The sequence below is a fragment of the Phocoena phocoena genome, chromosome 19 (genome assembly GCF_963924675.1).
Source record: "Phocoena phocoena chromosome 19, mPhoPho1.1, whole genome shotgun sequence".
Classification (NCBI taxonomy): domain Eukaryota; kingdom Metazoa; phylum Chordata; class Mammalia; order Artiodactyla; family Phocoenidae; genus Phocoena; species Phocoena phocoena.
Window position 1 is genome coordinate 13255564 of NC_089237.1, and position 27643 is coordinate 13283206.

At 39.1% G+C, this 27643-nt stretch overlaps 1 protein-coding gene across 2 annotated transcripts; it reads right to left on the bottom strand.

Moving 5' to 3' along the window:
- Positions 1–1701: 1701 nt before the first annotated feature.
- PSMD12 (proteasome 26S subunit, non-ATPase 12) lies at positions 1702–27405 on the bottom strand. 2 transcript variants are annotated; one of them, XM_065896940.1, is made up of 11 exons: positions 27228–27405; positions 17754–17813; positions 17537–17665; positions 13341–13448; positions 11662–11766; positions 7658–7807; positions 7436–7570; positions 6333–6445; positions 5166–5340; positions 3265–3342; positions 1702–2280 (listed from the first exon to the last, which is right to left on the bottom strand). In XM_065896940.1, the coding sequence occupies exons 1-11, from the start codon at positions 27333–27335 to the stop codon at positions 2071–2073; spliced, it is 1371 nt and encodes a 456-aa protein (XP_065753012.1). In that variant the 5' UTR covers positions 27336–27405; the 3' UTR covers positions 1702–2070. The 2 variants fall into 2 exon arrangements, with proteins under 2 accessions (XP_065753012.1, XP_065753013.1); XM_065896941.1 differs by lacking the exon at positions 17754–17813 and having other exon boundaries at positions 2071–2280; positions 27228–27335.
- Positions 27406–27643: the final 238 nt, after the last annotated feature.

Below are 27643 nucleotides of genomic sequence, written 5' to 3' on the forward strand. Positions count from 1 at the left end.
TTTTCAATGATTCAACAAAAAGCATATGGAAATTGATAATTACAGAAATAATGATTGAACTCTAAAATAAAAACATAAATTATATAGAAATGAAAGGGTAAAAGGCGTTTCATTAAAAACAAACAAACAAAAAAAACAGTGGCTCATCACTTCTCCTGCTGGTTAGTAACCTAATGAAAACAATGAGTCAAGTATTCACTTCTCCATATTAAAACAAAGTGGTTCTAACCTTTTCATGCATGCCGGCTTTAGGTCAGAAATGCGAGCCAGGATTTTAGGTTCAGAACATCTCAAATATTTTACTGCCTTAAGCTAATGGATTCTTCTTTGTAACACGAGAAATTGATAATAACTCTTAAGTTTGCTTGGACAGAAAAAACAATGGATGAGCAGTTAATCAAGTCAAGTGGGATTTGGTCACTGGGACACAGTTGCAAATGGCACCAAATCAGAACACACAAAAAGCTTAGTTTGAGGGTGAGCATGTTAAAATAAAAAACAAAGAAGAGGAGCATTTGAGATCTTTACAGAAACATATTTGGCCAAACAGTCTAGGTTTGGCAAGTACAAGGGGAATGAGTCCCTAGAAAGATGAAGTTAATGAGAAGCTAGATTCAAATTAGTTCCAACTCAATTTACAAATTAACAATGCAAAATGATTTTATTTTCCATCCTTTTCATTCAATAGAAAATTAAAAACTATATTCTTACTGCTAATGTAAACTTCTGATGTTTCTTACCTTGCCATATTTTTTGTTAGTTTTTAAAGATAAGTGATAGCAGATATTGTTATTAATGTGACCAATACATTAAATTTCCAAAGAATAAAATTAGATTAATACTATGTTATTATTCACAATAGAGGTTCTACAACTGTTCCCAGCCCTGGGATCACGAAATAGGACGATTTAGTGATCATTAAATGGAAAATGAATTGTGAAAACTGTTATTTCCAGAATGCCTTTCCCTCTCTATTTGTATTTTTAAAAAAAGACCTTATACTTTCTTCATTTAAACATATTTTAAATAACCTAACATTGTTTCCTTTTTCCATTTTCTCTGAAATCAAATTTTAAAACTTCTAAAATTTGCTCATAAGTGAGTGATCTCAGATGTTTCTTTTAACAGTAAAACTACTTTAATTCTGTTTAAAAAAAAGTGTCAACACTATACCATTTGCCAAGAGGGTGGCCTGAAGTCTCTTTTTTTTGGTCATTTTTAACGCATTTTAGGTTGTTATCTAGCAGGCATATAATGGAATTAAAGTTCCTATAGGAGAGAATGAAGTGGGAGCATTAATGATGTAATTACACATGGAAGTTAAAGCCACAAAGGAGTTATAAAAATGACCTTGTGTATTAACCTCTGTCAACACAATTGGTTCAACACCTGGTCAAGTCAGGGAAAGGGGGTAACAATAAGCTACTGTGACTGAAACAAGCTTGACTCAAAAAAAAAAAAAAAAAGTCTATAGCCTACCAGATAGCTCTGTACACACTCAATCTACAGACTTTCCACCACAATACTAAAATACAAATTCTTCACAAGTCACAACTTTATCCCAAATGTTCTTATAGGTTCTATGCTGCTTTTTAAATTCTACTAAATAATCAATAGCTTTACAACAAAATTAATTTTATTTAAAAAACACTTAAATCACTATCCCACAAAATGTTTAGAAACACAGGTAACCATGGAAGGTAAACGTGCATATACTGCTTTTATTATTATAGTTATGGTTGTTAGCTGAATGAAAACAAATAGTAGCTAAAAAGGTTTCAAATGATAGAATAACATATTTAGGTAAGTTATGACAATTTTTTGAGTACTCAGACAATAGAAATGTATTATATATTTTTGCACCAACTGCACATGCAAAGTTAACAATGAAATCGAGGAACTGAAGATCAAAAGGGGCCTCAAACATGTTCACTAGCTTTTAAATTTTAGACAAAAGAGCTGAGAATAGAAAAAAAAAAAAACCCAACATATACACCATAAAAGTCTTTTTCTTTTTTAATGACTTCCAATTTTAACTCTTTTCTAAAAGCACTCAGGGCATGGAGACGCTTACTGTAGATTATGTATCATCTCCTCTTTGGCTATGAGGTGTGTGGTTTTGTTAACTAGAGACATCAATGAGTTCAGTTTCTGAGACCAGTCATTTAATAAATTATTTGGATCCTTGGGTCTCTGGAAGTTGATAATTCCTGCCAACCTGTCTACTTTAGCAAAGATGGTCTTGTTAACTACTAGATTCGAGAGAAAAGCCTCTGACTCCTGCAAGAGAGAGACAAACTGGATTAAGACAAGATAATTTAAATTATCAATAAACAAAATTTAAGGAAAGCATTCTCTACACTCTTCACTCAAGAATATGCTAAAATTCATTAATAGTTAGAAACTGCTGATTTCCTGCAATGATGTACTTATTTTACTAAGAGTCTAGGGAATGATTAGAATGAGTACATTCAAAGTCAGCATTCAGTTTGAACCTCCCGGCAAACTTAATGCTGTGGGTACTGCCCAAGAGCCTGTTGCCACCAGCAATTTGGTCTACCTTCTACGTTTCCCCCTAAAAGGCAGTATTATACAGTTAGTTTCCAGAAATGGTGGGATAGAATATATGCTCTGCCACTTGCCAACTCTGTAGCCAAAGAGAAGGCACTTTACTTCTAAGGACCCAGGCACCCTCGTCCAGAAACGAGAAGAGCTAATGAACTAACCGAGGATCAAGCCCTCTAACCCCAACATTCCACGATTCTTCCTTTTCAGCTAAACTGTCAGACTCCTTCTGGTGACAGAAATGGTTTTTCAGACCATTACTATACACTTTGCTTAACTCCTATCTCTTTGTTATTGTACATTTTACCAACATGAAAACCAGACCTGAAGATGATATTCCTCTAACATGTCCTGGGTCCTTTTCAGGTGAACTGCAATCAAGTCTCCCTCACATGTTTTATTTCTACAGTTCACTTTTGGGAACCTAGACATATTTACTATAGAAATATATACTTTATCTTCAAATTAATCACTGTAAAACTACCATATTTAAGTGAAGATTTTAACTAGTATAAATAATATTAATGTAGCTATAAACTTGTTATTTAGGCTACTCTTTGGTATTCAAGATAGCGTGGGGAAACTTTCTATCACCTAAACTTAAAATTAAGTAATAAAACAAAATTGATTTTCTTGCTCAATTTTTACAAGTCAATTGATTTTCAAAATGAACGGTTACAAACAACGTTTACTACTTACATCAACAGACAGATCCAGAAGTTGTGCCATCCTCTTCATCGTTATCCTCGTGTAATACTTGGCCATTATTCTAATATTCTGAGGAGAGAATATACGGCAGAGGACACAGCTGTCAGTAAGGCCAAAAGCCCATCCCATTTGTTTTCATATCCAAATAGGTTTAGCTAAAATGTCAAATACTCAGAGCTGTTATTTTGCTATAGTCCACCACTGGAATGAAGCTGGTTCTAAATGTCAATAACGAAACTAAATATTTAGATATTTTGGCTTCTGCAGTTATTTTTAGTTATTCTGAGTACACTCTACAACTCTTCTAAAATATATATAGTCAAAATATAGGCTTAACTAAATTAGTTGTTAAAAGTTGTAACTGTACTAAAATATGTTTGCTAAATGCAAGAATCTAAAGTTAAGTTTTTCTAATTATGACACAAATGTTTAAAAGCCTAAAATTTTTAAAAGATCAAAATCATCTCAAAACGCTACCTTATCATCATTATAACTATGTAAAGGTAACTCAAAATTAAACTCTTAATTTTCACTGGAAGTGGTGCTAAAGTTAGAGAGACGCCCCTTTGTTATTCTTAATGTTAATGTTATTAACAAAGCAGCAGCGCTCACAAGGAAAAAGGGGGATGGGGGGAAGAAAAATGAGCTCATCTCTGAAGAAGCTGCACCTCCTCCCATCTCTAATCAGGGCTGAGGGCAACACCAACCTCTCAGAAAGCATAAGAATCACTCAAGACTCCCTGCTTTTCCTTCATCCTTTAAATTTAACCAATGACCAAATTCTATTACTTTTCTTCTTTAAAACAGTTAATTCCATTCCACCCACTCTTCCTCAATACCTTGGCTACTGCCTTAATTCAAGCCCATAAAGCCACTTAGCTAGTCTCATCTCCAGTCTTTTCTCTCTCCAAATCCACTCTTCACACTTCCTCCCAGAGGAATCTTTATAAAATACAAGCCTGGTCATTATCCTCTCAGCTTTGTTACGACCCAGCCCTTTTCCGTACCTCCAACTTCCTTTCTCACTGAGCCCTTTCCTTGGAGGTCCTCAGGTTCCCCTGCTGGTTTGCTGCCTCCATACCCCAGCGCAGACCATCCCATCTGCCTACCGACACTGCCCTCCCTTGTCTGCCTGCTGACTACATACTCTTCTCACAAATCTTACCTCCCACATCGATTCCTATGTATCCAGCCTGACCATTCTTCATGGTGGAACCAATCAACTCTCTCCTTGTGCTCCCCTCTAGTACATGTATACTTGTACCATAATACATAATTTATAAATGCATCTTCCACTGTGATTTATTTTTAAGCATTTTGAAGGTAGGGACCATGTCTTATTCTCCCATGTGTCCCAGCACTTTGTACAGCGTGTGGCATATAGAAGCCTCACAATAAATGTTTGTTAATGAATGAATGTTGACATAATTCAATTTGTAGTGACACCAAGAAGATCAAAGGTCAAGTTTAAGACATGCTACCCATTTCCAAAACTACCCAGCAAGTACCAGAAAGAAAACACTCCCTCCACCCCCATCCATCCCTCACATTCTTAAGAAATTCCTTCTGATTTATATGCTATAAAACTTTGGATTCTTGAGAGGTCCTCTCAAAATACAGCATGCTAACACAGTTATCTTTTCTGAAAAGCTAAAGAGGTGGGGAAAAAAAGACAAGAGGGGTAAGATAAATTCTGATATGCTTTGGGAAATAAGACAAACATCTGAACAACAAATTTACATCACTACTACATTGGGCATAGAAAAAAAAAATCCTAAAGTGAAGAATTAAAGACATAACATCCAAAAGAAACATTTGAGGAATAAAAGTTTATGCTCAAATTTGCCAAAGTTTACTTCTAAATTGTCATCTCCATCATGCCAGATCCTTACATGTTCAACAACTCTGTTTTTCAAGTCTTTCCACCTTTTTTCACCTTCCTCTGTATAACCAAAAACATCAGTTGCAGGACTCTCCAGAGAACCTTTTCTTAATTCCATTCCATAGTCTTCAACAAGTGTGGACCAACGCATCAACTCCATTGTGGTAAAAAGCTTTAAAAGATCCCTGTAAATTAAATAAAACTTAATATATTCCAAATCTGTAAAAATTAAGTTGCATCTAATAGCAAATTCTAAAATATCAACAAAGAGGATTTTTACAGTTTTGTTTGTAGAACAAGATACAAGTTAGTACTTATTTTACCAACTTTACTACCATTTTTTCCACAGTAATTGTGAAAAGCACATTCCCCTACTTATCATTTTGCGATCTCCTCTATTGTATTTGCCAATCTCTGGACTAATTGACTGTAAACTTACTAATGAAACAGATAAGAAAAATAGCTTTAAAAAAAGCACAATGGGCTTATGATAAAGCCTATGTCTGTTTTATTTATTTATTTCTTTATGGCTGCATTGGGTCTTCGCTGCACGCGGGCTTTCTCTAGTTGTGGCGAGCGGGGGCTACTCTTTGTTGCGGTGCGCGGGCTTCTGATTGCGGTGGCTTCTTTTGTTGTGGAGCACAGGCTTTAGGCGCGTGGGCTTCAGTAGTTGTGACACGCGGGCTCAGGAGCTGTGGCTCGCGGGCTCTAGAGCGCAGGCTCAGTAGTTGTGGCGCATAGGCTTAGTTGCTCTGTGTCATGTGGGATCTTCCCAGACCCGGGCTCGAAACTGTGTCCCCGGCACTGGCAGACAGATTCTTAACAACTGTGCCACCAGCGAAGCCCATGTTGTATATAATGGATTTTCAGAGGCATCTACTTCTGAAAATCACAAAGCCCCAAACATTTACAAATGATAAAATTTATCAGATGATTAATTAAACAAAAGTGAGTTTGAAATAAGACTTCTACTTGATAAGTGGCTTAGAAGGGAGTGTTATAACCTCACTGCATTAATTTCAAATGTAGTCCTAAAAAAACACTTTATTTTCTCTAGTTTTATTCTCTAATACAATCTATCAGTAACCAATTAAGAAGTATACACTTAGGTTAACCAATTTTCTTTCAAAACGGTGCTTCTACTGAGACATACTATACTAATTATAAAAGTACTTACTTGTATTTAGGAATTTCTTCTAACTTCTTGTCACCACTTATTCGGTGAACCAAATCTGACTGTTCATTGTCAAAAGGAGCCAAGATAACATAAAGGACAACACTTTTCAGGGCCTAAAAAGGTTGTACAATGCAACAGTTTACATACAAGACTAGAAACAAAATGGAAACTTTGGCAGAAAGTGAAAATTCATGGAATAATTGTATATACTCATTTTTAATACTGTATTCAAAAGTCAGGGGAAAAACCTTATCAGATTGCTCTTCATAGTGCTTTTCTTTAATGTTGACTTTTCATAAAACTATTATAAAACAAATGCAATGACTCTTTGCTAATTTTTTTTCCTTTCCGGCTGTGCTGCACGGCTTGTGGAAATCTTGGTTCCCCGACCAGGGATCGAACCTGCACCCTTGGCAGTGAAAAAACAAAGTCCTAACCACTGGACCACCAGGGAATTCCCAAATCTTTGCTAATTTGAATTACTATCTGGGTTGGCTTTTTTTTTTTTTAACTGAAGTATAGTTGATTTACTTAGTGTTAGCTTCAGGTGTACAGCAAAGTGACTCAGTTTTATATATATATATATATATATTTCTTTTTCAGATTCCTTTCCATTACAGGTTATTACAAGATATTGACTATAGTTCCCTGTGCTATAGGGTAAATCCTTGTTGTTTATTTTATATAATACATAGTGGTATGTATCTGTTAATCCCATACTCCTAATTTATTCCTCCCCCAAACTTTTTTTTTAAATAAATGTATAAAAAAAGGTTCTTATAACAAGTTAGCAGCAAAAATGTGGAATCCACATATAATCTATTCACAGACTTTGCAAAATAATTTTCCAAAGTAATGCTAGGTCTTTATCTGTGACCTTCGTTAGAAGGTAACCTGCTGTACATGTCTTAAATAGTAAGCCTGCATTTCTTCAAAGGCCATAAATAATTCATCTGAATCAGTAAGGATAAAGTGAACTATCAACAGACTGAACAGAAAGCAGTACCACACAACTGCGTGTAATTACTGAAGTTAAAATTATTTCAAAAAATGCAAATTCCTCCTAATAAGTATCAATGTCAAGTTTAAGACTATATTCTTACCTGTTGCCACTTTTCACTTTCTGCCTGTATACAGGGAGTATCATAGATTGCTCTGTAGTGCTTACAAATAGACAAATAAGATCCTTCATGTTGATCCAGCTGAATCATTAAGTTATAGTATTTCAACTTTAATTTCTGAAAAAAGTTGACAAAATAAATTGGGGTTTACAGGGTTTCCCCCCAACATTTTCAAAGTAAATTTATAGTAAGAGATAGGCTTACCTCTGTATTTTCTTCCTGGAAAAATTTGGTGTTAATTTTCTTGCTGATGATTTGTGTACGAATGTAATCCTTCACAGCTAGGCAGAGCCGCATTTGCTCCAAAATAAACTCCACTCGCTCTTTCTTTTCCATTGACCCATACGTTTCCACCTAGCAGAGTAAGCCCCCAACCAAGATTATAATCTTTAGTAATATTTTTAAATTGCAACAAAATTAAATAGACATTAAAAATTCACACTTGATAAATAATATGAACCTTCACGCATGTTGATGGTGATATAAAAAGCTAGTTTCCTCCAGGAAATTACAATTAAAAAAAATTATTATACAGTAAAACGGATATTTTTCTTTTGGTGTAAAGTTCTATGAATTGTAACACATGCACAGATTTCTGCAACCACCATCACAATCAAGACACAGAACAATTCCATCACCCACATAACTCCCTCACATGCCCCCTTTACAGTCACACTCATAACCCCTGAAAACCAATGATCTGTCCTCTAATACCACAGAACTGTGTTTTCTTTATTATTATTCATTCATTCATTCATTTTTGGCTGCATCGGGTCTTAGTTGCGGCACAATGGACCTTCCATTGCGGCACGCGGGCTTCTCTCTGGTTGTGATGCACAGGCTCCAGAGTGTGTGGGCTCTGTAGTTGCAGCACACAGGCTTAGTTGCCCCACAGCATGTGGGATCTTAGTTCCCCGACCAGGGGTCAAACCCACATCCCCTGCATTGGAAGGTGAATTCTTAACCACTGGACCATCGGGGAAGTCCCCCAGAATTGTCTTTTCAAGAATGTCGAATATAATATGCAACCTTTTGAGACTGTGTTTACTCAGCATAATGCTTTGAATAAGATTCATTCAAGTTGTTGTATAAATCAAACAGTTCGTTCCTTTTTATGGCTAAGGAGTATTCCATGCATGGATGAACCCCAGTTTATCCATTCACCTGCTGAAGAACAACTGGGTTGATCCAATCTTTTGCCTATCACAAATAAAGCTACTCTGAACATTAGTGGACAAGTTCTGTGTGAACATAAATTTTCCTTTCTCTTGGGTACCCAGGGATGGGATTGCTGGGTTATACAGTAAGTGTATGTTTAACTTTATAAGAAACTGCCAACCTGTTTTCCAGAGTGGCTGCACCATTTTGCATACCGATCAGCAATCTATGAGAGTTCCAGCTGCTTTGCATCCCTGCCAGCTCTTGGTATTGTCAGTATTTTAAAAAAATTTTAGGTATTCTAATAGGCATGTAGTAGTATCTCATCATGGTTTCAATTTGCATTTTCCTAATGGCTGATAAGGAAATGACAATTCTAAAAATGAAAAAAGATATCAGTTGCAAGCTAACTATATAATAGTTGAAACCATTATACAAAAAAGAGGCACAGGTCTTTTTAAAATTCAGATGACAAGGCTGATGTGACCCTTCATGGGCGCAGAATGTAGTTACAGTAGATACCCACAAATATAACAGAGAATCAATTATATCAAACACTATGAAAAAGTTTCTAATATAATATTTGGCACACATATATTATAAATGATTGATAACATCTAGAATGACACTTTTACAAAGTAGAATGAAGTAAGGCTATTATTACTACAATTTGGTCTGAAATGTTTTTATTTCACTGTCTTGTCCTTCGTTATTTTTTTAATAGTTATTCAACATACTGTGTGCCAGGCACTGTGCTAAGTACTCTATGTACACTAATTCTCCTTTGTAATTTCTTAAGGAAAATAAACACACACACAATGAACCATCAATGTTTCATTTTGACATGTTCACTCACTCTCCATGTGTCAATTACTTTGAAGCAAATCTCAGACAAGGTATTATAAATATTTCAATATGTATCTCTAAAAGATAAACTGAAAAAAATATCATACCTAAAAGTTCTTTATATCACGAAATATCTAGTCACTCCTCAATAGTCTCATTTAGTTTTTTAATCAACTCAGAATCCAAATAAGGCTCATACTCTGCAATTTGTAGCTATTTTTCTTATGTCTCTTTTTTCCTTGCCATTTATGCATTGAAGAAATCAAGTCAATCATCCTATAGTTTTCTAGAGTCTGAAGTTTGCAGACTGCGTCCCTGTGGTATCATTTAACAGCCTCCTCTGTCCCTGGTATACCTTAAAAACTGGTAGTTAAACCTAGAGGCGTTATATAACTGAGATTAATTTTTTGGCAAGAATACTTCACAGGGGATGTTCAATCATCAGGCATATAGTCCTCCTGGTTGGCAAACAGAGTTGGGAGGCAAAACTATGGAGCAAATAAAAAGATCAGTGGTTGCCAAGGGTTAGATAGGCAGAGCCCAAAGGGTTTTCACAAGCAGTGAAACCATTCTTTATGATACTACAATGCTGGAGACACGTCATTATATGTTTGTCAAAATCCATAGAGTGTACAACACCGCGAGTGAACCCTAATGTAAAACTCTGTACTTTGGGTGATAACGATGTGTCAATGCAGGCTCACTGACTGTAACTAACGCACGACGCTGGTTCGGGATGCTGATAGTAGGGGAGGTTGTGTGTGTTGTGGCAGCAGTGGGTAGTACTTCCCACTCAATTTGCTGTGAACCTAAAAATACTCTAAAAAAAAAGTCTTTTAATTGAAAAGAAAAAGAAAAAGGTGTGTGTTTAGCGGGGTGGGGAGCCTGAAGCCAAACATAACTAGTGGTAATCCAACAAGTTACTTAACTCCTTTAAGTCACAATTTCCTTGGCTGGGGATAAAAATAGTGTTGCATGTGCACATTAAAGGAGATCAAGTATATAGAGAACATGTTTTAAAAAATGACAACAAACACAATGCATGCCATACAAGTTCCTTCTAGTATTATTTTTTTCCTTTCCTTTATCTAAAATGGATAAGGTACATGATTGAAAAGTTAAAATAATCGATTTAACTTAACGGGGAGCCTTTGATGAACTAAAATTATAAGCAAAAATTTGAGCATAGGGCTTTCCTGGTGGCGCAGTGGTTAAGAATCCATCTGCCAATGCAGGGGACACAGGTTCAAGCCCTGGTCCGGGAAGATCCCACATGACGTAGAGCAACTAAGCCCACGAGCCACAACTACTGAGCCTGCGCTCTAGAGCCCATGAGCCACAACTACAGAGCCCACGTGCCACAAATACTGAAGCCTGCGCGCCTAGAGCCCGTGCTCTGCAACAAAAGAAGCCACCACAATGAGAAGCCAGCACACCACAACGAAGAGTAACCCTGGCTCGCCACAACTAGAGAAAGCCCGCGCAGCAATGAAGACCCAACGCAGCCAAAAATTATTTTAAATTTATTTTAAAAAAAATTTTGAGCATAGTTTACGTACATTTTTCTGATAGGAGAAATGGCTTTTCTCAGATTTCTTAGCACTCTGCTATCTCATTTTAAGGTCTCTCTTAAAAACTGTCCTGAAACACAGCAAACTATGAAGGAGTTTTTCTTTGTTAAACCAACATAGACTAGAAGTTGACCACCAATCAAATATTCATTAAGAATGAAGCCAACGATGAACAGTAAATTCCTAAGGCATAAGTAAATGAACGTGAATTACTGGTTTTAGTTAAATTCTAAAGAGAATTAAAATGTTCAAATAAGGGCACAAAGTTAAGACTAATTTGTTGATCCTACTTTTCTTCAAAACATTTTTAGCAGTTAAATTTGGTTGGGACCATAATTACACAACTTCCAGCTACTTAAACAACCTCACACTCTACAGTACTCACTCTTAATCCTGGTGGTTCAGAAGAAAGTGATAAGGTGCCAAAATAAGCAATTACGAGAAAATATTGCTGACTGTTTTTTTTCTTTGCTGCGCCACACGGCTTGTGGGATCTTAGTTCCCCAACCAGGGACTGAACCTGAGCCTTCAGCAGTGAAAGCACCAAGACCTAACCACTGGACTGCCAGGGAATTCCCAAAATACTGTTGACTGAATGTAAAATTTTACGTACTCTAAAATGTAGCACCTTACCTGTAACTCTTGTAAAATGGAAGCTGCCTCTTTGACGTCACCGTTTTGCTCTTTTATAGTTGCTAATGTTTTAGTCAGCCGAGCACGCTCAATTTCAACATAAATCTACAAACATGAGAGGTTTATATTATCTAAATTCCTACAGAAACGTGTTAAAATTGAAAAGGTAGAACTGGACTATTATTCAAACAAGGTATTTCTCTTGCAGCTGTCATGCACTTTATCCTCCACGTACAAACAGCACTGTGTGACATTTTACATTTCACAATCACATAATTTTAAAGAAAATATCTCTATAAAATGTTATCCATATTTTGCACTTTGCTTTGAGAACTTAAGTATGAAATCACTGTGCTTAACAACTAACAGGACCAAAAACTAAATAAATGGCACAGAAAGTACCTTTAAAAGAACTGATTATTTGAAAAATAACACTTTGCAAAGAGCATATGCAGTCTATTATCTATAATTCAACCAATACTCTCATTCTGATTTCTCTTTAAATGCAAGGCTACTTTCTCTAAAAACATCTGATCTTGCTAAGTTAAAGTTATTAGCATTTTTGTAGCCATTTGTAATGCTAGTAGATTTATAATTTCCAACAAATTAAACATTAAAAATATAACTATAGCCTAACAAAGTCTAGGGAACTAATTTTCATGCTTGGGCTTGCTGACCCATTTAGCCTTTGCTCTGCAGCAACCCCTTTTCCCCACTCCGGTCCCAAATCCTTAATCTCCAATGATAACAAACTGCTTACACTTTCCTAAATGTACTAAGTGTTTCTCACTCTGATATCTCTGCATATAATTTCCCCTATGTCTTAAATGCCCTTCTCCCTATGCTCTGGTCCAGTAGAATTTCTATTCATTCTTAAAAAGCCAGCTGAGCCACCATAAACTCTCTGAGGCTTTCCTGGGGTCCTCAGCCAGTCAACCCCTACCTCTGTGCTGCAGGGAACAGCAAGCACATTGCTACTGTCATGACCAGCACAGTAACTATTTCCATGATTGATCTCTTTTGAGGTTAAAAATAGCGTCCTGCCCATTTTGGACCTTGCACAACACAGGTAGGTGCTCAATAAACGTTTAATGAACTAAACTATCAAAAGAGGCAGTAAGTTATATATAAACTAAGTTTTTGTCTTCAAACCACAAAAATCTACCTAGAAAGAAACGTATCTACCATAGCCACCATTTCATACTTGCTGTTTTTAGAGAAACACTAGATTGTGGGTGGGGATGGGGCACAGGCATCAAAAGAAATACAGATCGATTCTGGCAAGACAGTGAAAGTTTGAAAGCTAACCTCACACTGTAAACGCTCTAAGAAACCTTAGCTATCCCAAACATAGACTTCTTGAGCAGATCTAGGCCATGTGAAGAAATAACCTTACGTTTAATTATTACCAAATGTAAATTTGGAATCAGATCACTAATTTCTAGAAAAATCTGGATATACTAAGACTGTCACTATTTCAGTATATTCACTGGCATATGGGAAGACACTAGAAGGAGATATATTTACAAAGATATGGGTTAAATTAAGATGACGACATTCTGTGTATTCCATCTTATAAACACATACATATGTACTTATATAAAATGTTTAAACACATAAGTATCTCTGAATACAGGTAAGAAAGTACTTACTGTGAGTTCTGCTAATAGAAAACTTACCTTTCCTTCTGTAACCATTCGTAGAGTATCAATTAATCGAAGTTTGATTGGAAGATCTGTGATTTCCTCAACATAAGTACAGCACTGTTGAACCATTTTTGCAACAGCCTAAAATAATAAAAACCATTCATAAGTTAAATTCATTCCTCATACAGGAAAAGGGAGTATTTTATTGATGGAAGTGCTGTGGTCAGATCTGGTCTTCCCAAGCAACTCTAGATACTGAATTGCTGATTAAAAAAAAAATAAGAAATCAACCCCCCCCCAGCCCCACCTCTGCAACCCTTAGCTAAGAAGTACTGAATACTCAGTGACAAAGCAGTAAAGGTTAGGAAAACCTCAGGTGTAAAGACCTTACCCCTCTCCACTACAACTGGTGGGTGAGCTGATTACACAACAGGAAAGGTGGAAGAGGCATGTCTGGCAATGTCCGTTAGAAGGCTGGCTGGCTAGCTTTTTTACAGTCAAGAAGAAAAGTATGGAAGAAGTGGCAACAGATTAAGGGCAGGGAAAGGTGGGGGGAGAGAAAAGCAGAGTTTAACAGTGGCTGTGACAGCAGTGAAACCATAAAAAAGAGTCGGTGGCAGAAGCAGAAGGTAAGACAGTTCCACCATCTGGGCGGGGAGCAGGAGCCACAGCCAGCCACGCCCACCTCAATAAAATTCGACACTGAAAAGCTCAGCAACTCTTGCCCACAGTTCCCTGACAGGTAGTACAAGCAGGCTGTACTACATTTCTTCCAGTGCTAACAGTCTATGATCTAGGTCAGGGGTCAGCTGACCTTTTCTGTATGTGTTTATAAATATTTACACAGTAAGTATTTTAGAGTTTGTGAGCCATAGGATCCTCTGTGGTGACTATTCATTTTTATTTTTTATTTTATAAATAAATGTATTTATTTATTTTTGTCTGCTTTGGGTCTTCGTTGCTGCACGCAGGCTTTCTCTAATTGCTGCGAGCGGGGGCTACTCTTAGCTGTGGTGCGCGGGCTTCTCATTGCGGTGCACGGGCTTCTAATTGTGGTGGCTTCTCTTGTTGCAAAGCATGGGCTCTAGGTGCGCGGGCTTCCCTACTTGTGGCTCACGGGCTCTAGAGCGCAGGCTCAGTAGTTGTGGCGCATGGGCTTAGTTGCTCCGTGGCATGTGGGATCTTCCTGGACCAGGGCTTGAATCCATGTCCCCTGCATTGGCAGGTGGATTCTTAACCACTGCGCCACCAGGGAAGACCTGTGGCAACTATCCAGCTCTGCCTTTGTAACTCCACAGATATGCCATACATGACAAATGGGTGTGGCTCTGTCCCCCCAAAATTTTATTTACAAAGGTGGCAGGTAGGATTTGGTCATTGGCCCATAGTTTGCCAACCCCTAATCTAGATTCTAAACAGCGTATCATAATCATTGATAATAATAATTAGGACTCTGTCATCAGGAAAATGTTAAATTACATTAAGCATATTTTAAGATAGCAGAAAAGTAAACAGAATATCTTGCTGTCAATTATATCTCAGTAAAGCTTTAAAAATAAATCCCATGGTTTATCTTGCAAAGATTTCCTTGAAAAACATTTAATGTTCACATAGCTCAGATCAGACTTAATTATCTGAAAATTAGCTGTTTAGAGACTCCCAGGAGTTCCAGAGGCGAAGGTATTATTGTAAAATATAACTTTCAGTAAGTGCAAAGCTCTGGAACACCTAGTCTCTCACAAAACAGATGATCCCTCTAAAACTAATTACAATAATGATTTCTAGAAAGGCATACAACTTGATCATTCTAAAAGCTGTGCAAAAAATACATTAACAGAAACCAGATGGGGAAAAGAAAAGGAAACAAATCAATATTCTAATGATAAGTGAACATCCTGCTGCTCCCTGAAAATAACTGTAGGGAAGTCATTAGGGGAGTTACAGCTGGCATGATGCTGACCCTCTGCGCTCAACGATAGTGAGTTAGAAAACATTAATCTTAAGCAACCTAGAAAAGGTTATTTTAAGAAGATTACTACTTTCTAACCCTGATAAAGCAAAAATGAAAAGTTTGAGGTAAAACGTAGTTATGAGAAAAGGAAAGAGATATTTGGAGTCCCTAAGTACTTTCCAGCTGTGAAGACATAACATGTTAAGGCACAAAGAGCAGCTCTGGTTCCAGTTCTGGGGATGTCACTAGCCAGCTGTAACACTTACTCCAACTCTTTCCCCAAGAAGCCTTCCCTAATAAACTTAATTAAAACCTTTCTCTTCCTCTTTTCATACATCTTAGCATTTTTACTATTCTAATGTCACTTACTATATGTTACCATGTATGCAAGTAATTTTTAAAAAATTTAAAAATCAATCTTGGGACATGTTAAAGATTGCTATGATTACTTGCGATTTATGTTCTGTACTAAGCTATAGGTTACTTACACATTTCTTCACATTCCAAGAGCCTTACATACAAAATTCAGTTTCTCTATCAGAAAAGTAAAAGAGTAAACAGTCCCTCTACTAGTTCTAAAATGTTATGACTTTATGAAATTAAATCTGTATTTTAGGATATGTGCTTTGAACTTTATATTAATACTATATAAAACACATATTTTTGTTTATTTTAACCCAGGTTGCCCCAAGACTTCTAATTAAGTAGCCCTTTCAAAATTGTCCCATAGAGAGCAAGTTTCTTAGAAAATCAGAGGAGGATGGTTTATCCATGTTAGTCTCTCAAACCACAGAAATAAGCAGTAAAAATCATATTTAGATGCTAAAAGAAATTATATTTAAATGAATTTCACATTCACATGTCCTAGAGAGCCTCAATTAAATCTATGTTAATTCTTTTTTTTTTTTTTTTTTTTTTTTTTTGCAGCACGCGGGCCTCTCACTGTTGTGGCCTCTCCCACTGCGGAGTACAGGCTTCGGACACGCAGGCTCAGCGGCCATGGCTCACAGGCTCAGCCGCTCCGTGGCATGAGGGATCTTCCCGGACCGGGGTACGAACCCGTGTCCCCTGCATCGGCAGGCGGACTTCCAACCACTGCGCCACCAGGGAAGCCCTATGTTAATTCTTAACAGTGAATTTTATATGCATGTAAACTTATCTAAGAAAAAGGAAAAAAACCAATCACAGTAACTTTGCTTTTTGCAAAAAATAATTTAACCCACTCTAATATCAAGCTCACTCTCGCAGCAGACTAATTAATAAAATAAGGGCTTTGGACAAGAACCCTGTACTTCTATTTTTTGGTTCTACTACTACCTTGTTTTACAATGTCATTACCTTTAACATTTGAAAGCAAAAAATAAAAACCCATAAGCTACTCGGAACAGCATTTTAAATATAAAATATAAATGTAAAAAGTGGAGTCTACTTCTACAGAGGATCATTTAAATATATCTCAAGCAGAACAGGAAAGCAGTAAAGAAAATCCAGCTTCACAAAAACACCAAAAGAGAACATATATAATCTTTAAACAAAATGAGTAGTCTGAAATTTTTAACAAAATGATGTCTGAAAATGGCCTCAAAAATAAGTTAAATAGGGGCTTCCCTGGTGGCTCTGTGGTTGAGAATCTGCCTGTCAATGCAGGGGACATGGGTTCGATCCCTGGTCCAGGAAGATCCCACATGCCGTGGAGCAACTAAGCCCATGTACCACAAGTACTGAGCCCACGTGCCACTACTACTGAAGCCCATGCACCTAGAGCCCATGCTCCGCAACAAGAGAAGTCACCGCACTAGAAAGCCCACGGGCAGCAACGAAGACCCAAGGCAGCAATCAATCAATCAATAAGAGAGAGTAGCCCCCGCTCACCACAACTATAGAAAGCCCACGCGCAGCAACTAAAACCCAACGCAGCCAAAAAAAAAAGTTAAATATTAAGTGCTTAATAAAGGCATGATTAAGTAAATTACGGATTATTGACTTGACAGATTATAACACAACCATTTAAAATAATAAATATGAAGGAGCGACATGGAAATAGAAGCTGCATCAACACTCTCAGAATAATTTTGTAAAAGTATGCAAATATATAAAGATTAGAAGACAAAAATAAAAGCAGTTGTCACGAGAATATGGATAGAATTTTTTAAAACTCTCTAAATGTTGTGATGTTGATTTAACAGTAGATTTAAAACAGATTCATAGAAAGGTTTTTTTTTCTGAAAGTCCTTATTTAAATTTGAATGTATTTGTTTTTGATCAATCATGAACTCACTTGTTTTAACTGACTCCGTCTTTTTGACAAAAGCATAATATTTTCATTGAGTAAATCCCATTCTTTAGCCTCATAGCACATCTTCACTACTGCAACTAAGATACGGGATGTAGACACCATATCAGAAGCCTGTAAGAATGAAAATATATTGAAAGTTAATGGAAACAGTATCAAATGAAATTAATGGCAATTGAGGTTTTCATTATAATCTACTCACAGTTCGGGTCTGTTTTTCCAAAGAGAGAAGGGTTTCAATGACTTCTTGAAGTCTTCCTTCCTAAAACAAAAGGTAAATAAACAATGAAAACACCAACAACACAAAACCAAATAACTTAGTCTAACATGAGATGCTTCTGACACAGAAAGACAAAATCAATAGCCTATTTTAGAGGAAAGAGACTACTGTTGTCTTTTTCTCCTTTTCATGATACTGCCTGCTTCTCCAGAGGATTCCAGAAGTCAGTGGTTCCCAACTTGGGGCCCACAAGCTACTTTTTTTTTAAAATAGATCTTTATTGGAGTATAATTGCTTCACAATGCTGTGTTAGTTTCTGTTGTACAACAAAGTGAATCAGCCATATGCGTACATGTATCCCCATATCCCCTCCCTCTTGAGCATCCCTCCCACCCTCCCTATCCCACCCCTCTACGTCATCGCAAGGCACTGAGCTGATCTCCCTGTGCTATGTTGCTGCTTCCCATTAGCTATTTTACATTCAGTAGTGTATATATGTCGATGCCCTAACCCACTACTGGGCATATACCCTGAGAAAACCATAATTCAGAAAGAGACATGTACCCACAATGTTCATCGCAGCACTATTTACAATAGCCAGGACATGGAACCAACCTAAGTATCCATCAACAGATGAATGGATAAAGAAGATGTGGCACATATATACAATGGAATACTACTCAGCCATAAAAGGAAATGAAATTGAGTTATTTGTAGTGAGGTGTATGAACCTAGCGTCTGTCATACAGAGTGAAGTAAGTCAGAAAGAGAAAAACAAATACCACAAGCTATTTTTTTTTTTTTTTTTTGCGGTACACGGGCCTCTCACTGTTGTGGCCTGTCCCGGGGCGGAGCTCCAGACACGCAGGCTCAGTGGCCACGGCTCACAGGCCCAGCCGCTCTGCAGCATGTGGGATCTTCCCGGACCAGGGCACGAACCCGTGTCCCCTGCATTGGCAGGCGGACTCTCAACCACTGCTCCACCAGGGAAGCCCCACAAGCTATTTTTAACATTTCAAAACGCCTAGGAGAAACTGACTCTAGAACAACAATGATTTAACACTCAAGAAAAACATCAAGTCTTTGTTTTGGATTCTAATTCATCACCTCAGTGTGGTAACACCTGTTTATCTTGTTCTGAAGAGACTCTTAACTGGCTGTCACCCGTGTCTTTGAAGAATAAAAATGGGAAAATAATGATTTCTTTATAAATTCACCAAAAGTATTTTAAAGCATGAAGTTCTGAGGAGAAATAAAATGGATAGTTGGTGGTAAAAAGATAGGAAACCCTGGTTTAATTTTTCAATGACTTTAGAAATAAATTATAAATGTGCTTAAAGAAAACAAAGCCTACCTGAGATTACCCACGCATGCTATACCAAGTCATCAATTGACAATAATCTCCATCTCATACGTAAAAACAAAACATTCTCCCTAGGGCATACATTAAGAAATAACAAAATTCAAATAATATAAATCTAGATGATAATACACCAGGACTAAAATAAGCCATATTTGGAACCACACATTTTGATAAAAACAAAACCAACCCACAGCACAAAGATTGCATTAATTTAAGATATTGATATTACTAACACTGAATGAATTGGAAGTGATGAGGAGGGTTTCATTTATAAATTGCTTTTCTAACCCTAAAGGAAATTTATTTTTATTTTAATGACATTCATAGATGGTACATGAGTACTACTCTTTTACTGATGAGAGAAACTAAACAGCTTTTGAATTAAGGGCACAATGTTTAGACTTTTCAAAATACTGTTCCCATATTTTCCAAGATAACTTTTAAGCTATGAATTTTCTAGGCAGCACAGAAAATGTACTGTATAGGCATTGTTTCAATTTATTTTAATTAAATCTAAAACATACAATTACTAACATTTTAACAATGTTTCCCATGCAAAGGGGAGCACCAGTTCTGAAAGCTGTATAGGTTTACGTGTACAATAAATGTTGGCTAAATGTCCATCAGAGCAGAAGAACAAAGAACAAATCTATAAATTCTCCAAAGTTAAAGGTTAATAAATCATAAAAATCAAAGAATCGAAACCTGTGTTGTTCAAAGATCAACTGTAATTTCCATAGGGAAATGGTTACTACTTGGCAACAAAATATAGTGCAAACATTGCTAAGATGCAAAATACTGTTTACTGATGGTCCCCTCTTGTCACTTTTGTAATTACTATTAGTCACATGATTGTGATCAACAGCATGTAGTTTACTGTATGGTATTTTAATTCAGAAATATGTATTTTAAAGAACTGCACCCTACAATGAAGGAATCACACACCACTCTAGAGCTGGGGTCTACCAGTATCAACAAAACATTAAACGTCACCGTCACCTTCTCAGAAAGGCGTTCTTGGATAATGCTCTCTAAAGTCAGTAGTCACTCAGCACCTCCTTTAACACTCCAGCCCACTGACTTTCTGCTTTGCAATGACCCTGTGGACAAAAAATGTCACCTGCCATTTCAGTAAACAAAGGATGTTGCAGCCGTAAAACAGGATACTGGTCCTAGATAGTTACGATGCATATCAAAGAAATGATTTCAGTAAGCCCAGGCTCTTGCATCTTCCCCTACAGAGAAAAACACTAAAATCATTAACTTGAGATGTCTGTTTTTGTGATTAGCAGTAATCTTTTGATGTTCAACTACATGTTTGTTTTTTTTCAGCCAAAACTCCTACGTATTCTGGCTCCTCCATCACCTCTTTGGAACAGTCCCTCAGAGCTATCTGAGTGGCTGCCTTTTTGGGCTATAGTTCTCAGTAATGCCCCAAATAAGACATAATTCTCCACTTTTACGTTGTGTATTTTTTTTCAGTCGACAACCCCAAACTCTTTTCCATTTTAATGTTCACTGTCTTTCTAATCTCGCTAGAATGTACTCTCTAAGAGCAGGGGCCATGTCTATACTGTTCACCACTGTAGCTCAGTGCTCTGCACCTACCCAAGCATATAATGGTGTTTTTGTAGATATTCTGGAGCATCCCTTTATACCTTGTACCACAGTTATTAATGTGCATGTCTTGCCTCCTAAGTGGTCTATAAGTTCTTTAGGGCTGGACATTGTTTGATTGTTTCCCTTACACCAACCTGCACACAGTATGTGTTCAATGGATTGACATTGACCTGAACTATTCACTTGATCTTGGCTTACAATTCGATTCTTACTGTTACAGTAAGTAGGATGTGACAAATTATATGGGTGACAATTCAGTGCTATCTGAGAAACGTTACCATCAATTTCATTAAATACAACTCCCAATTCTCTAATCATCCCACTTTTCCACCCAATCTTCCATGTTCAAGCTTATGGCTAAACATCTTCCTCGTTCCTTTCCTATCTATTCACATATCTTCCTTGAAATTCTACCTCCTCAATGCTGCCTTTCAACTCAGAGGAACAAAGTGGTCAGAGCTATCAAAACCAAGTTGTTAGAACATGTGACTTTTGTGATTCCTTTTTCTCATTAAAATAATCCTTGTCGGGGCTTCCCTGGTGGCGCAGTGGTTGAGAGTCCACCTGCCAATGAAGGGGACACGGGTTCGTGCCCTGGTCTGGGAGGATCCCACATGCCGCAGAGCGGCTGGGCCCATGAGCCATGGCTGCTGAGCCTGCGTGTCCGGAGCCTGTGCTCCGCAACGGGAGGGGCCACAACAGTGAGAGGCCTGCGTACCGGGGCGGGGGGGCGGATATCCTTGTCAATGAGGTAAATGACTAAGAAGTTTATTCAACATCAATACATGTTGGGTATCTGTATATTCTGTATGTTTGTGTCCTTTAACTCCTAAATGATCCAATCTTTTAATGATTTCTTAAACAACCTCAACAAGTAAGAAAAGGCCCATAAAAAGTTAACCACAAACAGTTGAAATGTAATGCCAATCCAATACTTTTAAATGACCCATTTCTTGAAGGGGTCTTTTGTCCAAGCTACTAACGATCAGTAAACTGTTTTACATTTCACTTCCTCTTTATTTTTAGTGTTAACCATGAGAAGAGGTTGCAGGTGACCAAATGAAATGAAAAGACATTAAGAGGAGGGAGAGCGACTTCCCTGATGGCGCAGTGGTTAAGAATCCTCCTGCCAATGCAGAGAACATGGGTTCGAGCCCTGGTCCAGGAAGATCCCACATGCCACGGGGCAATTAAGCCCGTGTGCCATAACTACTGAAGCCCGCACGCCTAGAGCCCGTGTTCTGCAACAAGAGAAGCCACCACAATGAGAAGGCCGCACACCGCAACAAAGAGTAGCCCCCGCTCGCCACAACTAGAGAGAGCCCGCGTGCAGCAATGAAGACCCAACGCAGCCAAAGATAAATAAATGAAATAAATTAAAAAAAGAAGGGAGAAACGAAGGATATATTCGATTTAAGAATGCAAGTAGGGCTTCCCTGGTGGCGTAGTGGTTGAGAGTCCACCTGCCGATTTAGGGGACACGAGTTCGTGCCCCGGTCCGGGAAGATCCCACGTGCTGTGGAGCGGCTGGGCCTGTGAGCCATGGCCACTGAGCCTGCGCATCCGGAGCCTGTGCTCCACAATGGGAGAGGCCACAATAGTGAGAGGCCCGTGTACCGCAAAAAAAAAAAAAAAAAAAAAAAGAATGCAAGTAGTCCCTAAATAACCATATGCCAAATATACACGGTAATCCAAAAGCAGGCAGTGGGGGTAGGGATTGGAGGGGAACCTTCTGTGCATTAGAACTGTTAAATACTACATCTTTACAGTTCAGAAAAGGCCCTCATTAGATTAATTTTTAACTCCCTAATGCCAGGGTGAAATAACAACTATTATCTAGAACTAGTATCACTTTTATTATCTCACCAATCTGATACAGGGTCCTCAAATACCAATCACAGAGGCAGTAGAATATAATGGTTAAAAACAGGCTCTGCAAAAAAAAAAAAAAAACAAAACAGGCTCTGCAGCCAGAATGCTTGAGTCTAAATTCCAGATCTACCACTGTGTTACTTTAAGAAAGACACTTACCCTCTCTGACCCTCAATTTTCTCTTCAGTGATATGAGCATAATAATATCTATAGTTCCTGCTTCATAAAGCTGGTGTTAGGATTAAGGCAATGATGGCTAACATTATTAGTCACTGTTGTTATTTGCTAGGTGAGTGTTAGGACACAGAAACAGAATTGTACTAGGTCAGGGACTTCCCTGGTGGTCCAGTGGGTAGGGCTCTGCGCTCCCAATGCGGGAGGCCCAGGTTTGATCCCTGGTAGGGGAACTAGATCCCGATTGCATGCCACAACTAAGAAGTTCACGTGCTGCAATGAAAAGATCCCGCATGCCGCAACTAAGACCAGGAGCAGCATGCAAGCATGCATAAATAAATAAAGAAATAGATAGATACATGGATAGATAGAACTGTACTAGGTCACAATTGTAGGAGATTCAAATGGCCTAGATTTGGCAAGTATACCACCTGGGTTTAGACTTCGGTCTGATTTTTGAAGGCTTCTGCTATATGTGGTATTCTCACCTGATACATTCTTATTAATTCTCTATACACATAATTTTTTTTTTTATACACATAATTTTTATCTTCGAATGTCTTTCACATTAAAAATAAAAAATGTCTTAAGGAAAGTAAGCACAGAAGTGATAGTCTCTTAAAGAAGCCATGGGGGGCTTCCCTGGTGGCACAGTGGTTGAGAATCTGCCTGCCAATGCAGGGTACACGGGTTCAAGCCCTGGTCTGGGAAGATCCCACATGCCGCGGAGCAACTAGGCCTGTGAGCCACAACTACTGAGCCTGTGCGTCTGGAGCTTGTGCTCCGCAACGAGAGGCCGCGACAGTGAGAGGCCCGCACACCGCGATGAAGAGTGGCCCCTGCTCACCACACCTAGAGAAAGCCTTCACACAGAAATGAAGACCCAACACAGCAAAAATAATAAATAAATAAATTAATTAATTAAAAAAAATACCAGGGGAATGAGTATGTATAAAAAAAAAAAAAAAAAAAAGAAGCCATGGGATGTAGCAAAAAGAACACTATACCTATTGCCAGGAGACCTCAGCTTGATCTGATTCTTCTACAGATCTTGGATAACTACTGAAGCTGCCTGAACCTTGGTTTTCTCACAAGCAAAGTGAAGGTAACAAAACTTCCTTCAGTTTTATTGATGGGCTCAAAATAAAAAACAAAAGAATGTATGCTAAAGTGTTCCATGCATTCCAATGTAGAAATGCAATGCTTTAAGTATTTTTTTTATGATTGGCAGAATGGCTATAAAATAATATAAAATGAGGGATAGAAAGCAAAACAGGGAAACATACCCTAAAAAACCCTAAGACAGATATCTAATCCAAAAGTCGAAAACTGTGGGTCTGTATTAAAAAAACCTTCTACTGGGCTTCCCTGGTGGCGCAGTGGTTGGGAGTCCGCCTGCTGATGCAGGGGACACGGGTTTGTGCCCTGGTCCGGGAAGATCCCACATGCCGTGGAGTGGCTGGGCCCGTGAGCCATGGCCGCTGAGCCTGTGCGTCCGGAGCCTGTGCTCCGCAGTGGGAGAGGCCACAGCAGTGAGAGGCCCGCGTACCGCAAAAAAAAACAAAAAACAAAAACCTTCTACCTTCCCATGCCCCAGCCCTCTTCCCCCTGCCCCGCCTTCCCACAAAGACAATCCATATCTACACCTTGTTTTGTTCGACAGGCACAGTGGCTTAAGAGAAAAATCAGGGCTTCCCTGGTGGCGCAGTGGTTAAGAATCCGCCTGCCAACGCAGGGGACACGGGTTCGAGCCCTGGTCCAGGAAGATCCCACATGCCGTGAAGCAACTAAGCCCGTGCGCCACAACTACTGAGCCTGTGCTCTAGGGCCCGCAAGCCACAACTACTGAAGTCCACGCACCTAGAGCCCGTGCTCTGCAACAAGAGAAGCCACGGCAATGAGAAGCCTGCGCACCGCAAGGAAGAGTAGCCCCCGCTCACCACAACTAGAGAAAAGCCCATGTGCAGCAACAAAGACCCAACACAGCCAAAAATAAATAAATAAAATCAATAAATTTAAAAAAAGAAAAATCAAATGGCTTTAATTTTACATAGTTTAACAGGCCCCAACATTCCCTGCTTCAAACATTTCCATCACCCACTTGACACCCAAAAAATCATTTGGCATTTGAGTTTGCAAATCTTCTCAACTGTCTTGAACATAACAGTGATGTTCTAAATAAATGCCATACATTGACTGCTAGAACAATTGTAGCAGCGAAGTATTTTTTTCTTACTGGCCTATAAGCTATTTGAAAGCAAGAGCTTTGTCCACTAATCTTTATACCCCCATAAAGTCTAGCACTGACTGGGTCTTACACACGGTAGGCTATCAGAAGAAATTGGTGAGGGGAAGATTTTTTTTCACCCTAGTCTCAGTTTTTGGAACAACTGTACTCCTTTAAAGCAATTAGTTTCTTCCTTATGGCAACTATCAATCTATTAATTCCAAAGAGGTGGTTTGGGGCTGACTTTGACCTGTACATATGTTTTGTCTGATCTACGTGGTATTGGCTCAAACAGTGCTTTAAAACAGATTAGTGTCCAGTTTCTAAATATAAAGGCAATTCATATAAAAATCCATATTCCTGGTCTCTCCCTCAAATTAGAGGAGTTCGTAAAGCGTGGCCTTCATTCGCAATTGGCAAAGATTAACCTGAGGTGCAGAGTTCCTACTCTCTTTCCTTGAGCAGGTGCTCAGAAGTTCAGGTTTCATTACACTTTGCTCACTGGGCAGGACACTCGGTGAGAGCAGAAGCTCTAGAATCAGTATGCCTGGGTTTGCATCCTGGCTCCGCCACTTTACGAGCTGTATGACTTTAGAGCATGTGACTCAACTTCTGTTAGACTGTTTTCCTATCATAAAATAAGAATGATAATAATACCTACCTCACAGGGCGAAGGTGAGGATCAAATGAGTTAATACATGAGTGCCTGGCACTGCAGAAAGCACTCAATAAATGTCAGAGATTGTTTATCTGCCCTGCGCTGGAGGTGTTTTGAGTTTTCCAACCTCTATGTAACTGGTGATGTTTCTTTTATGTAACTGGTGATGTTTCTTTATAGTAGCAGCTAGAAAGCTCAGAGATGAATTGATGGCTACCCTCCACTTAGGGTACTGAACCTAAGAAATACAAGTGTATCAACTTCATCATCTTTCCCTAACCTTGTCTTTTGTAAAGCCCCACTAAATTCTTTTTTGGAAAAAAAGGTAAGCATTGAAAGGGTTCCTTGAGAATTAAATGTTAAGTATTACTTGACACTCCTTCTGCCCCTGAATTTAGTATGTTTTAATGTACTTAGGTAGCAAGCTCCCTAAGAGACAAAAACGACCCTATTAGTGAATGCATCCCAGATGAATAGCAATACATGTTTGTGGCTGGACTGATCAAGGAATTTAAAGAGGCCTGAGCACAACCCTTAACAACGTTCCCCGATGAAGGTGATGCAACAACTATCCAAACCCTAGTCAGGCACCTAGGTTTAAATCCCTGGTTCTACCTATTGCTAATGTTAGGATGGACAGACAACTCTAAGCCTTGGTTCCTTTACATGTAAAATGATCCACAAAGTTGCCTGACACACAGCATCCCATATTGCACGATAAATGTTCAGATCAAGTAAAATTTCTATTTCATGGGAGATATGCAGCTGGGCTAAACTACTGTTAACGACCTCCATTAATTATGTTACTTTGTACTTCTGTGCCTGTTTGCCTTTACTCGTGCAGTTCCCGCTTCCAGGGATGACTCCTCCCCAACCCAATCTTATTCTGCAAGGCCTGATACAAACGTCAGCTTCTCTGTAAAACCCTCCCTTAACCGACCAGTAAAAACGAACGGCTTCCTTCTGTGTTCCAGTAAGACTTTCATACTTGTATGGCACTCACTACCACGCGTAACTTGTGTAATTTGTTGTGTACACGGACTCCTTAGGGCCAGGGGTCCTGTGTTAATCACCTTCATCCCTATCCCTTTCCTGTCCCTTCTCCTGGCCAAAGGCCAAGCACATCGCCACGATGCGTACGCAACTTAACCAGAGAAACTGATTCGACAAGAGCAAGAGAACTAAACTCTCTGATCTAGCGTGAATGCTGAAGCGGCCTTAATCCCTGAGAAACTACTCAAGTAAACGTGAAACTGCATCCAAGAAAAGGTAAAAAGTACTAATGGAGCCCCATTCCTAAGGGAATGAAGTGACCATCTGTCCTGGGGAGGTTCTGGGAAGCTGTATGCACTAGCGTACTCCGGCTGCGGGGTCTCCCTGGTCAGGCCGACCTGGGATCTCCTACTTCTGCAGGCCTAGCTCGGGCCGGGCAGGCAACAGCGGGATGCGCGCTCCAGCCCGCAGGCTCCCTGAGGCCTAAGCAAGCTCGGCGCCGTGACTCAGCCCCTGGCTCCCGCCAACACCCAGCCGGCCTCCCCTCACCTTGGCCAGCTTCTCGCACTCTGGCAATCGCTGATCCACCGTGGCGCTGTAGTCCACCTCCATCTTGACGATGCGCCCATCTGCCCGCTCCAAGTCGCCGTCCGCCATGGTCCCTACCTGAGCGTCCGTTGATGTCCCCCTAATTCGGCACCACTAGTCTCCCACACCGGAAGCTGCCGGCGCACCCCCTCAGGCAGTGCGTCGGCAGCCCGCGCGAAGGACCCCACGAGGCCCCCTGCGCTGGCCGCCAGGCAGGCAGCGCCGCGGACAGCCCTGGGGGCGGAGCTGGGGCGCGAGGCTCGCTCGTGCACCGTACGTCCGGTTTTGTCTTTGCTGACAGACTTCTCATCTACAGTTTGCGGTGAGAAAAGCTAGTGTAATCGAATAGGCTATGATACATATTCTTACACCTCTGT

Coding starts and splice junctions, on each gene's coding strand:
- PSMD12 (XM_065896940.1), bottom strand. CDS start 27,335: ATGGCGGACGGCGACTTGGAGCGGGCAGATGGGCGCATCGTCAAGATG. Junction 17,814..27,227: donor AGTGCGAGAAGCTGGCCAAG/GTGAGGGGAGGC, acceptor CTTTTGTTTTAG/GAAGGAAGACTTCAAGAAGT. Junction 11,767..13,340: donor GAATGGTTACAGAAGGAAAG/GTAAGTTTTCTA, acceptor TCATGTTTGTAG/ATTTATGTTGAAATTGAGCG.